The sequence below is a fragment of the Dama dama genome, chromosome 26 (assembly GCF_033118175.1).
Source record: "Dama dama isolate Ldn47 chromosome 26, ASM3311817v1, whole genome shotgun sequence".
NCBI classification, from domain to species: Eukaryota; Metazoa; Chordata; class Mammalia; order Artiodactyla; family Cervidae; genus Dama; species Dama dama.
In genome coordinates, this window is record NC_083706.1 from 50,637,066 (window position 1) to 50,650,583 (window position 13,518).

The 13,518-nt window shown below is 46.9% G+C and overlaps 1 protein-coding gene across 4 annotated transcripts in view; it reads left to right on the forward strand.

Annotated features, from left to right (window-relative positions):
- MAP3K4 (mitogen-activated protein kinase kinase kinase 4) overlaps nucleotides 1–13,518 on the forward strand; it is a 101,908-nt gene that overhangs the window by 53,307 nt on the left and 35,083 nt on the right. For all 4 annotated transcript variants that reach the window (XM_061130278.1, XM_061130279.1, XM_061130280.1 and 1 more), the window contains exons 4-6: nucleotides 3,092–3,334; nucleotides 6,119–6,265; nucleotides 10,547–10,704. In XM_061130278.1, the coding sequence (XP_060986261.1) occupies nucleotides 3,092–3,334; nucleotides 6,119–6,265; nucleotides 10,547–10,704 (548 nt within the window). The remainder of the gene's footprint in view (nucleotides 1–3,091; nucleotides 3,335–6,118; nucleotides 6,266–10,546; nucleotides 10,705–13,518) is intronic.

A 13,518-nucleotide genomic window follows, 5' to 3' on the forward strand; every position in this document is an offset into this window, starting at 1 on the left:
AAAAGATGAAAGAACAGAACTCATCAGCTTGCGGTGGAGAACTGAGCCTGTGATGACAGTGACTAGACTAGTAGCTGGTCTCGGATGCTCGTTTTGTGGAGGGGGGTTGGTCAGGTAACTTGGTCAAGGTCGCAAGGCCCGTAAGTGGTAGAGTCCAGGTGTGAAACCCGAACTCCCTGCTCCTCACCGTTGCTGTGTACTGCCTCCCCAAGTTATGTTTGGTCCCACGCAGTGCCCTAAATGTTTTTCTAATGTGTGTTTATTTGGCGGGTTCGGGTCTTAGTTGCTGCACGTGGAATCCTCGCTGTTTCCTGCGGGACCTTTCCTTGTGGTGCACGGGCCCTCTGGCTGCGGCCTGCAGGCTCCGGAGCGCAGTGGCCCGAGGGTGCAGCGCTCAGGCGCAGTTGCCCGACCAGGAATCGGACCTGCATCCCTTGGATTGCAAGGCAGATTCTTAACCCCTGGACCTCCAGGGAAGTCCCTTTAAATATTTTTTGACTTAGTGGCCAGTGTTTGAAAAAAAAAAGACAATTTCACATGAAAACGTGGATTTTTGTTTTCCTTGAAATCCCGGGAGGTCTGTCGGCACCGGCCCTGTCCCCACGTGGCGGCATGTGGCGTGCTCGTTCCCGCTTTGCACACGCCCGTCGTTTGGGAGTCGGGCCTCCTCTCGTCTGTTTGCTGGGCTTGTCTCTCTGGCATCCTGTCATTGCCTGTAGGGTTATTCTGCCCCTTCTTGTCTCTCAGCTTACGGTAACTGTGTGTTGGATTCCAACATGATCCATTTCTGTTGTTCATTTTTAAACACACCGTTTGTTTTCAGAACTTCAGGGAAAGAGAGAAATAGGAGAGTTCAGGCTATCCTTGGACCTCACTGCCCTTTCCCCTCCCTGTGTTTTATTACAATTGGGAATTTAAGATCCAAGTTTTTCCTTATAGCATGCTTTTAAATTTTTTTTTCAGTTTCCAATATTCCTTGCTCATACTTGAGTTGGAGTCCTTATAGCCAGGTTACCTTCGTGGAGTTGTATCTGCCTCTATACCTTCTTTTCTTTTAGATTCCTGGCTTCTCATTTCCTTGGGCATCTATTCTTACGAATTTTGATTTGACTCTACTCTCCTATTCTTCCTCGGGTAGTTTTTTAGAGGAGGTAAATGAGTTGTACGTGAGTTCTTCACTATTCAGAGGGTGTTTTCCTTTTTCTTCACAGATCAGGGATAGCTTGACTCCAGAAACCTCTCCTCCAGCTCTTCCTTTTGTTCTTTCTGGAACGCCTCTTATTCTTATGTTACAGCTTCTAGATCTGCCCTCTAGGTCTCTTATTGGTCACTCAAACTTTCTATTCCTTTTTCTTTTGCCCTGGGTTGTAGTGATCATTTCTGTGGTTAATTTCTAAATTATTTCTAATTTGTATATTCAGATTTTAACATCATTCCTTCTGTTTTCACTGCCTTCATGGATTTTGTTTAAGAAATCTTGGTTGGTTTATTTTATTTTTTTCCCCCAGAGGAGTTTAGTGAGATTTTGCATTAGAGTTTTTTTGCCTTTCTCTGCCGCGTCCTGCATTATTAAATCAGTGTCAGCTTTCTGATTCTTCACCTCGGTGTCCCTCGTTAAAACTGCTGCTCCCTCTTCTGTGATCAGAGCTTTGTAACGTCTCTTCCTCTCTGTCTGGACGGGTTGATGCAGCAGGCAGAGCCAGCGGGAATGCCTCTCCTGTGGGCCTGGCTGTGTGGGCCTGGCCGCTGGCTCTCCGCGCTGTCTTACAGTTGTTGAGAAGGAGGGATTGTCCCTTCCCAGTGAGCCTGAAGCGGATGAATCAGCAGGCTGGAACTACAGAAAATGCCAAAACTGTTCTTCAGAATTTTATCCTAGAAAGTTTGCCGAGTTTTGTAGAGCTCTAAATAAACATTTTATCTGATGTCATTGTCCACACCAGAAGAAACGAGCATTTATGCCGCCAAAAGCGTTGACACAGACATGTCTTAACCCTGACCACATTTATCACAAGTAATCATTTTTTTAAATTATGCAGCTGTTTTAGAAATCGTTGCCTGTTACGGGAAACTAAAAGTACGTATTAATTTAAATGCAAAAATATGTGTGGACAATAAAAGAATGTGAGTTGGGAGACCACTTAAGATGAGTAGCTGTAATTGGTGATGTTATAAGTTGAAGAAAAGTTGAGATTTCTGAATTTTGATGGCTTCAGTTTTCTCAATAAAAGGAGAAGGCAAGGTCTTGGAGTGATTGGTCAGGATGGGATTGCCAGAGGTTTAAGAACACTGGGACAGCATCAGATCTGCAGTTTCAGGGGGAGCATGAGGAATTTGGTGGGTAACTGTCTGAACAGTGAGCAACAGTAGGATTCCTAGGGAACATCAGATAGACAGATTTTGAGTGGGACCGACCAGGTTAATTTTATGACTTTTTTTTTAGCCTTTGATGTAACTCAGGAAAACAGATGGACAAAAGACTTGATCGAACCCACAGTTTTTATGTTTCACAAATGGCTATCTGGTTTTGTAATCTTCTCTCAAATTTAATAATTCTGTGGTTTTCTCAGTCTAGAGATAGTTGTAGATAATACCTCAGAACTAAATGCTCCAGTTAAGTATGATAAAAAAAATGTATGAGGAAAAAGATGAACTTGATTCTTTTTCTACTATGCTTTTTTGATAAAGGTATGACCCAGTTTTATTTTTAGTTCTTGTGTGTGTGTGTGCTAAGTTTCTTCAGCTGTATCTGACTCTTTGCGACGCCATGGACCATAGCTCACCAGGCTCCTCTGTCCTTGGGATTCTCCAGACAAGAATACTGGAGTGGGTTGCCACGTCCTCCTCCAGGGATCCAGAGATCGAACTCGCATCTCTTAGGTCTCCTGCATTAGTTCCTGTTATCATTTTCTAATACTCCTAGAGCTTTTTAGGTCTGTGTTGAAAATGGTGAATTATTCTAAAAATTATTTCTCCTGTAAAATTACGATTTTTATTGGTTTGTCAGCAAATTTTAGAGAACAGCAGTTTGTAACTGCAGTGTTAGGAAGTTCTCCTGGATGCTCTCTCACACTTTGTTGCATTTGTGTTGCAGTTTTCTGAATTTCCAGATCCCATGTGGGGTTCAGATTACGTACAGCTGTCCAGGACGCCGCCTTCCTCGGAGCAGAAGTGCAGCACCGTGTCCTGGGAGGAGCTGAAGTCCATGGATTTACCCTCCTTCGAGCCTGCCTTCTTAGTCCTCTGTCGCGTCCTTCTGAACGTCATTCACGAATGTCTCAAGTTAAGGCTGGAGCAAAGACCCGCTGGAGAGCCATCCCTCTTGAGTATTAAGCAGGTTTGTCTCAAAGGCTTTCAAAAAATGTCGAGTTCTTACTATATTTTTTCTATAGACTTGAATTTTTCTTTTTAGGATTTTCCCCCTAATTGTTGCAAATAGTGAAAGTTAGCGTATGTTAGTGTTTCTAAGCTGCTCTCTGTTGGGTAATTTTAAATGTTCTTTTTCCATGCAGTCTTTAAAAATGAGGTGGTGGTTCCACCCTTTCTGTCTTCCACTTCCTCATTCTAAAAGGAGTGTACATGCTGATATGACCCTCTGTATCCTGTTACCATCAGTCTTTGAAGACTGGAAACTTAAAATTCATTCATAAGAGAGAGTTTAAATTCTTTAAGTTATCTTTCTGTTCTTTTTTAAGCTTTGTGTAGACAGGTGAATGTCTGCAGTATGCAGGGAGGGGGTGTGTTTGGACATTTTGTCTGCTTGGGCACTTGTGCGGTTTAAGCAATAATGAGAGCTTCTGCCTTCTCAGTTACTGTTAACGTGGGTGGGACTTTCAGGGAATTTGCTACTTCACAGGTGATAGAGGAATGGCTGGAAGCAGTTGAATCTTCCAGACTGAGCGTGTATATTTATGCCTTATGATGTTCCCATATTGACATTCACTATATGAAATAACCACACTGGGTTTTGATTTCTTGTGTGTGTGGCCTGCGGTTGTCCATCCCCAGGGAGTTAGGCGTGGGAGCTCGTTGGCCCTGAATGTCAGCCGGGCAGCAGGGACGAGTGCCGATGGAAGGACAGGCGGGGCAGGGCGTAGAGAACGGGCCCTGGCCTGGTCTGTCCTGTGGCGTGGAGCCCGGTGACTGATGGGCCTGGAGGGCCAGCCCTGCACCTCGTCGCCTCTCTCCCCGTCCAGCCCTGGCCCGAGCTGTGTCCACCTTTGCGCTTCTTCCTTCTCACCGTCTTGGTTCTGGTCACTGACTGTGGTCCATGTGGGCCGTACTTTTCACTTGTCCTCTGTATCTCAGCAGTTATTTAGAAGGTTTTGGTAAAATACCTTACCTCCCCTCCCCACAGAACAAATACATACTTCGGGAATATAGCCAGGTGAAACAAGGTGGGGTTTACCTTTAATCAGTGGGGCTGTTGTGAGGAGTAAGCAGTCATTTACGCTAAAACATCTTGGAAAGTAAAAAACCAATACTTGGTTTGGTGTAGCTTTGTTGTTGTTACTTAGGTGCTCAGTCATGTCAGATCTTTTGCGGTAGCCCGCCAGGCTCTCTGTCCCTGGGATTTCCCAGGCAAGAATACTGGAGCGTGTTGCCCTTTTCTCCTCCAGGGGATCTTCCCAGTCCGTGGATCAAACCCGTGTCTCCTGACCTGGCAGGCGGATTCTGTACTGCTGAACCACCTGGGAAGCCCAGTGTAGCATTATTCGAGTGAAAATAAAATAGAAATTTTGACTTTCATGTATTCAGATTGACTTGTAAGCACCTAAGTGACAACCACAACAGAAATTTATGTTAACACTTTTTAATAGATTCAATTTGTGCTCGTATTGTAATAATTTTAAAAACATTTTGAAGGGGATCTTGTTATAAAGCAATCCATGTTTATTTTAGAAAATCTGCAAAGTACAGAAAATTTGAAAAGTACAGACAAAAATGAAAGCTATCCTCTTATTCTGCTATTCAGAGATAACCGCTATAACATTTTGGTATATTTCTCTCCATTTGTTTTTCTATATGTACATACTTTCTACATGTAATAATTTTAAAAAGAAAAGAATATGAGTTTTCACCCTTAAATGTTTTTCAGAAATAAGATTTTAAATGAGTGCATGGGTGCTTTACTGTGTCAGTGCATCATAATTTATCTAATCTTCATTGTTTTGAATAATATTGTGATAAATATATTTGTGTATCAGTTTTAGCCTGGATCTCTGATTACTGTTTGAGTATAAAATGTAAAAATTAACTAGTGAGTCACACATCTTTTTTTTAGTAAGTTTGTACCAGTTTACTTTCCCTGTAGCATCGCTGTGGTTCCTCTTGTGTCTTGTTAATGTATCTTAAGGCTAATGTAACTGTGATCCAGTCCCGTAGCCCCTGCTGGTTAGAATCTGAGGGAACGTGACCGGTGCCTTATTAATGGAAGGACTGTGCAGGTCCTCTCATTCCGTCTCCCCTCTGTTCTCACAGTGCCTCCCGGGGCCTGCACACGGCTGGTTTTACTCACCCTTTTGTTTTCTTTCCTACTTTCCCCCCTGACTTGTCTTTAATGCCATCAGATTTATCTTAGGTTTTTTTTGGGTTTTTTTTTGTGATGATTGAGTTTTTTTGATGGTAAAAGCCACAAATCACAGTAGATAGAGTATGCTAAATTATTACAGAGGCCCCCAGGCACTGTGGTATGTGAGTACATTTGAATCTTTATTAATGTTTTTTTTGTTGTTGTTAAAAAGGACCAGTCTCATGAGAAAATTTTTTGTCTTATATTCCTTGTCTTATAATGTGAGCTAGAGGAAAAATAGATCTTTTTCTGCAGAATTTATTTTCTGTAAAACTTTTATTTGTAGAAGAATATATTTTAGCATATCAGTTTTCTGCCTGCACCTGTATATTGTCTTTGTGTACTCACGCTATAATACTAAGTACTTTTGTTTTCACTGATTTAGTTATTCAGTTGAGATGACTAAGTTATTTAATGTGAATGAACTGCTAAAGAATCTGGGAAGTCTTTCAGGGTTCTCAGAGGCACCCCTGTCTTCCTGAGGTTTTGAGGACTTGCGCAGAAACTGCCGCACGCGTGTGACGGGAACTGTGGCCTGCTGTCTTGCAGCTGGTGAGAGAGTGTAAGGAGGTGCTGAAGGGCGGCCTCCTGATGAAGCAGTACTACCAGTTCATGCTGCACAACGTCCTGGAGCGCCTGGAGCAGGCCGACTGCAACATCGACGCCTTCGAGGAGGACCTGCACAAGATGCTGATGGTCAGGGCGGGGCGGCGGGGGTGGGGGCTGTCTGACTCGGGGGTGTCCTCCCCCGCGCCCTTCTAAGCTCTGTGCTTGCGCCCCTGTCCTCCTTCCTGCCCTGGCTGTCTCCTCTCCTCATCTTTCCATCGAAGCTGTGCTTTCAAGTGTTAGCTGACAGTCTTCGCCTCGAGCGTGAACTCCTCCAGTGGTTCCGGCCGTGACTGCTCGGTCTCACACTTAGTGAGGTGCCGCTGGCCTGTCCTCGGGTTTCCCCGGTTTAGGCTGAAAGCTGCACAAGCCAGGGCCTGTGACTGCAGTTCTTTTGTCTTCCGTAGTGTCTGGTGGAGTGTTAGTATACAGTAAATCTGTGTTAGCTCCAGCTCGAACGGGTGCACAGGTGGGTACGTGATGTGGCGGGCGGATGAAACGGTGTAGAGAGCAGCGAGGCTTGTGGAGCGCTGTCACCCTTGACATCTCCCTGTATCCTGCCTCGGGATGGCTGCAGCACCTCCAGACACGCCACCCTCACTTTTTAGGCTGGAAGAGAAGAGAAGGGGCAGAGGGACAAGTCTCCCTGTCAGCTAAGTCTGGAACTGCAAAAGCTCCCCTGGAAGCCCCAGCCAGCAGAAGTTCCCTACATCCTCCTGACGAGACCTGCTGTGTGGCCTCCTCGCTCTAGGGGAGGCTGGGCCTCAAAGATTTAGCTCTTCAGCCTCTAGCAGAAGGAGAAAAGAAAGGGTGTGGCTGGGGAGGATTTATTACATCTGGCATCTTGCGAGAAATAATTTTGACTCTAAAATGACTTTTTTTTTATTGTTTGGGAGAATACAGAAAATGTATGAAATGTGGCTACATTTTGAAATACTGTATATATCTCTTCTGTCACAAAAGCCTGTCATTCAATAGTTATAATTAGAAAAACATCGAGCAAATTAGTTTTTCTCTGTGTGGGTAGTTAAACCAGAAGTTTAAAAAGACAAAACGTGCCTTGCTTTCCAAACTGTCTTTGATGGCCTCACAAAGGCACACGCCGCATCTTTTATCGGATGTTCACTGAGGCAGGAAGGGTGAGGATTAGGCAGGTGAGCTGTGCCATCCAGGTCATCCACCTGCAGCGCCCTCATGTGCCTGGGAGAGGTTGACAGCCGAGGTTCAGGAAATACCGAGACTCTCAGCTGGTTAGAGGACCGTAGCAGTGCTGAGGAGTGAGTTTTGACTCTGCTTCTAGTTCTCTGTGTGAGCCATCATGTCCCTTAGTTCATCGCCATAATCCCCCAGATGAAGGACTAGAAATTATCAGTGATTTTAAAAGTTGTGTCCCACAGTGTCCTAGATGAAGTAGGGCAGGGGCATAACTTGAGAACTGGTGGAACCCAAAGAAATCCAGTGTTTGGCCAAGAAGGAAGGAGACCGTGGCCTTCGGAGAGGCGGTCAAGTCGTTCACTGCACCGTCCTGCCTCCTTGCCACGCGGAGGGCTTGTCCAGCGATGCATTAGAGCTGCGGCGTCTCGGGGTGTGCCCGGGCCGCAGGGCGTGTCCCCGGGGAGGACGCACTGCAGACAGCAGGCGTGTGGCATGTGGGGACCGTCGTGTTGTCTGCAGCGTGTCCTGTCTTGCGAGCCTGGAAAAAGGCCAGGCAGGGTCTAGTACGGGGCGCACGTGCTAGTCCCTGGGTTACAGAGGCGTAACGTCAGTTTAGGGAAAGACACGGGCAATCTTTGGATCCTTCAAAAGGAAGGAGGTGAAATTGGCAGGACTCAGGGTTGGGTTGGGTATGGAGCAGGTATAGAGAGTGGTTGCTTGGGTGTCCAGTTCGTGCAGCCGGATGAGTACTGGAGATGATGGGTCCAGTGAGTTTTTTAAATTGAAGATACCTGAGACCCTTTGAAAGCCTTTGGGATAGTTTTGTTAAAAGAAAGAAATGAAAAAAAACAAACAAACAGAACAACTCATATGTACATGAGAGGAAAGGGAAGACAGAGTGCAAGGTTCCTCGGGTTCCACAAGGAAATGGGTCTCAAAACACACGTGCTGGGTTTAGCAGGGAGCCCAGTTCCTCTACTGTTAAAAAGGGAAGGATGGTAATTTAACAGTATGTACGTTCGTGTTATTTATCTCAGGACGATGAGAGCTTCTACGTATAATGACAAAAGAGCAGTGAGGATGGGTTGCGGTGGATTTTGGCCATGTGAGGAAAATGCAGAAGTTTCAAACTTGTGTTTGTAGAGAGGAGGCGAATGAATTGAGCGGAGGTGCAGGTATCACCAGGAACGTGAGCTCTGGGCTTGGCGGATGTGACTGTGTAGGAGAGCGGCCCCTCCCTGTGGTGTGGCTCCTGGGGGACGGCGGGCGTGGGGAAGGGCGCTGGGCTTGTGACAGGCATGTGAGATGAAGAGGCATTGCGGGCTGGCAGGGTGTAGGGAGGTGGCAGGGACACAGGTGTGCCGACAGGAGTGCTGCGTGAGGAGGACAGGGAACCAGGGAAGAGAGGAGGGAGTCTGAAGAAGAGGAACAAGGGCTGGAGCTCCTGATGAAGTGAGGAGAGTAGGTCGTGGGGGAGCTGGGCAAGCAGACTGCAGGGAGGAGAGGAGGTTTTAGCATCAGCATGTTTGGCTGGGTTTTGAGCACTTCCGGTAAATGCCAGGATCAGAAAGGAAACCTTGTCAGAGAGGAGGGAAGTTGCTTGGAACCGGAGGCAGTCAGGGAATGGAACTGAATTGGTGGGGGGGCAGGGAGGTGCAGCAGATGTTAAGTCACACAGCTGGTGCTGGCTGAGCCTGGGAAGGAGAGAAGACAGGCGCAGGCTAGTGTGTGATGACTGCCTCGGGGCAGTGGAAAATCAGTAGATGATGGTGCAGAGACGGGGCGTCCAGGGCATACCTGATCCCGGAAACCTTAAAGGGGCAGAGTGTTTCTTTTGTTTTTAAAGAAGACTGTGTGAGGATGGTGGTTTGAAAGTAGCAATAGGATACACAAAGATGTGACTGTTGACAGCCCTTGCGGTATATTGTAAGGCAGCTGCCCCTTGAGAGGGCTCTCAGGACAGCGGTTTCAGGGAAGCCAGGGAGATGAAGCTGCCCTCCAGGAGTGGAAAGGGAGGTCCCGAGCCTGATGTGCACAAGACCTGTTTCGTTGGAATGAGATGGTTGTAGACCTGTTAAGTCTCAGGTTCCGCTACACAGCTGTGTTCATAATGGACCCGTGACTGGAGATTCACACCACATGCCTGGGTGGAGGAGGACCCAGAAACTCCAAAGATACAATAGAAGATAGTTTTCTTTAAGTGAAAAACTCCAGAGTTTTTGCCTACTGAAAGTTATTATTGGATCTCAGAAAACCCTCATTTCAGAGAACCCTAAGGTGTAGCCTGTGAAGGTCCTTGAGATCGAGGCCTGGAGAAAGGAGCCTGTAAACCTCCAGGCAGGGAAAGGAAGCCGCCTGCAGGGGATGGGGAAGGTGGTGATCAGGCTTCAGCAGTGTCCTTTATTCTAACATGACTCACAGTGTTAGAAGCTACCGGAGTGAAGTCTTCAAGGCTCTGAGGGAGAGGATGTGTCATTCAAACATTTCATACCCAGTCAAGGTATCTTTTCAGTAAAAGAATCCACAGACAGTGATGTTTTATAAAATAACAAATGTGAACCTGTCTTGAGAAAAAGGACTTCATAGTAAAACCCTGCTAAGCAGCAGATAAATCAAAGCAAGAATTTTAGTACTGTGAAAGCTGTTGGAAGACGAAGTGTGGTGGACATAAACCCCTCCTTAGAACAGTCAAGTATATTGGTTATAGATCATAATTTATATGTCATAAGCCTTGAAAAATGATGTCATGAAAATCTGGATGCTGGGAACATACTAGTGGGAAGAAGTGTGCTCATTGCCTCCTCTTAACCTGTAAGAAACCATCTAAAGCTTAAGTAATTAAAGAAATAAACATCCCAAGCTCTTAAAGGAATATTATTCACAGTATATTAAACATGAAAATTTCTGTTATGATTTTGATTTTTTTTTACTTCGTTGTATTTTTTTGTACGGTGTGAATGTTATATTTTCTTAGTAACTTGCAGCAGTTGTGAATAATATGTTCAGTTGCTGAGGAGCTGAGTTATACAATTAAAGAAAAATCCTATTTAGACCTCAGTTAATAGTGATGGAGAATCTCACTTCTCTCAGAGCTTCATGCCTCAGTGGCCCCTCTTCCTCTTGTCCAACTTACAGTTTTCATGTTAACAGGGATGAAGGTTGTGAGTTGTTGAACCCCGTTCTCAAATATCTCCTTTTGCATATTTGTATCTTAAGGTATATTTTGATTACATGAGAAGCTGGATCCAAATGCTACAGCAGTTACCTCAAGCATCTCATAGTTTAAAAAATCTGTTAGAAGAAGAATGGAATTTCACCAAAGAAATAACCCATTACATCCGGGGCGGAGAAGCACAGGCTGGAAAACTTTTCTGGTAGGAATCCTTGTGTGGCTGCCCTGCTTTCTCACTCCTGGTTCGCTCACCGGCTCTGTGCTCCACGTGTGAGTGTCTCATTACATGGAAACGAGCAGCACCCGTCCCTCTTGGGTGCCCCTCTCCTGAGCTCTGTCATCCTTAGAGCATCCTCAGAACCTCCCCAGTTCTCTGCCAGGGAGACTTGCCCCCGGGACGCGTGGCAGTGTCTGGAAGCGGTTCTGATTTACCCACTGGGAGGGACGAGTGGTGCCTCTTGAGTGGAGGCCAGGGACGCTGGTAAACATCCTTCGAAAAAAACTATCCACCCAGCGTGTCAGTTTTGAAGTTGAGCAATCCTGCCATGGGGTGCACCCTCGTGATTATATAAAAGGAGGAGGATCTAAGGCCTCTTGACGAGTGGAGTAGACCCTTAAGTATCGGTCTTTGTCTCAGACTCGGTGGGCACTTCTCAAGCCTCACAAGTAGGTATTTTCACCGACACTGTTTTGGGAATATTATGCTGATCACAGAATCTGTTTATAAACTGGGTGTTTATGTATGGTGAAGGAATCGAAACATAAACGAAGGAAAAGCATGAAGCAGGGGGCAGTGCTCACGGGGCTGTCTGTTCCAGGACACGAATGTGTCTTCTCAAGCACAGGCACCTGAGCGTTGAGAGCGAGGTGTGAGGTATGTGGTCCTTGCCGGGGGCCGCTCCCCTGCTGAGGGACTGGGGGCCGGGCCTCCTCCCTGGCGCTAAACCCCGCGGCCGCCCGGTGGTGCCGCCTTCTCTCGCCTGCCGCGTTGGCTGTCTGGTTCCTCCGTTTCTTTTCAGGAGCTCTTTCATACCCAGCTCACGTTCCTTCCCCCCGCGCTGTGTGCACCCTGCAGGACCTCTGCTGTTACAGGTCTGCTCTCCCTGCAGAAAGCCACCGTCCTCACCCCGCGGGTCTGTGTTCGGTGCCCAGCAGCTCAGAACGTTGTGTCGGCTCTTCTGCCCTGACCACCTGGTCTTTATGTTTTCCTGCATCTCTGAGTGAACAGGGAGCTTGCTCTTGTCTCAGCGCTCAGCCAGCTTCAGGCCAGGGCTCCCAGTCTGCCCTGTTTTCCTGTTCTGGTTGGTTTCCACAGTCAGCCTTATGGAAACATGTATTCACTGCCATCTTCAGCGTCTCTCGCCCCTCCTAATTCTCCATTGTTCTCTTTCACCTGTAATTTCTTCTCTTTGCATCTTCCCTTCTCAGTCTGTCAAGCTTGGCTGAAAAAAAAAAGATGTTTGAAAAGGTTACTGTTTCATTTCACCACCAATTCTTGTTATTTAATTTCTTTGTACCGTCATTATGTACCTGTCAGTGTTCGTTTTTATCTTTGGCTCTTCCTTCAGGTTCCTTTCCATGCAGTCTGTGGCCTTCAGCTTCGCGCCCGTGTTCTGAGACGCTCCGGCGCCGTGACACTGCCCGTGCTGAGGGGCCGCCCACCCGCCCTGTCGTGGTTCTGGGTGTTTGTTGTGTTGCTGCAGTGTTCTCCCAGGTTCCAGCCGTCTTGGCGTTAACCCTGACCCCATTCTTTCTCTCACTCGCCATCTCTAATTCCCCATGGCTGTCCCTCTGGGATATAACCAGCATCTGACCTCCGCTCACCACTGCCTGTTTCCCCTCTTCCCAGCCGGTTACTTTTCCTTGTATTTTGCTATAGCAGCTCTCTCAGGAATCTGCTTCTGCCCGTCACCCTCTAAGGTTTATTCTCAGTGATCCTGTTAAACTGTACATCAGACCATTTTTTGTTACTGTTGTCCAGTGACTAAGTCGTGTCTGACTCTTTGTGACCCCATGAACTGCAGCACGCCAGGCTTCCCTGCCCTTTACTGTCTCCCGGAGCCTGCTCAAACTCAGGCCCATCGAGTCAGTGATGCCATCCAACCATCTCATCCTCTTTCGTCCCCTTCTCCACCTGCCCTCAATCTTTCCCAGCATCAGGGTCTTTTCCAATGAGTCTGCCCTTCATATCAGGTGGCCAGAGTGTTGGAGCTTCAGCTTCAACATCAGTCCTTCCAATGAATATTCAGGATTGATTTCCTTTAGGAATGACTGATGTGATCTCCTTGCAGACCATTTTCACCTCTGTTTGGAATACGCCAGTGGTTCTCCTTACTTAAAGGAGAAGTGGGAGCCCCTGAACCGTGCCCCGTGGGGCCAGGCGCAGTCTGACTTTGCGTGAGCTCTGTGTCCGCCTTTCCCGGCTCTCCTGCGCGTCCTCTGCAGCCGCGGTGGCTCCCTGCCTTTTCTCCGTGGGCCCGGCCTGCTCCTGCCTCAGGCTCTTTGCGCTTGCTCATCCCTCTGCACGGACTGCTCTGCACCCAGTTATGTCTGCGACTTCCTTCCCCACTTCCTGTAGGTTTGGCCAGATGTTATCTTCTCCACATTTAAAGTTGAAACTCCTACCTGCAAGAGCATCTTAGTGTTCTTCTTAATTTTTCCTCTCCAGAGCACTTATCAATAGTTGAAGTACTCTATATTTTTCTTTTTTATTTGATTTATTGCTTCTTTTTTCCCTCCATTTACTGAAGAAATTTTATGTCTTTCGTTCACTGCTCGTTACTGCATTACAGATACTGATTAACTACTTTATCCTGAATATCCTTGTACACTACTGCTCTTTACAGGCATGTTTTTAATCAGGCCGTTTCCGCACTCGGTCACTGTTACAGCCCACCCTCTGCCTGCCAGAGGAGGATCACACGGTCGCAGCACATCCAAGGCCTCCCCCGGCACGGCTGGGTCACTGGTCCTGGCCTCACTCCCCTTGCTCTTCTACTCTTCCCAGCTCAGCAGT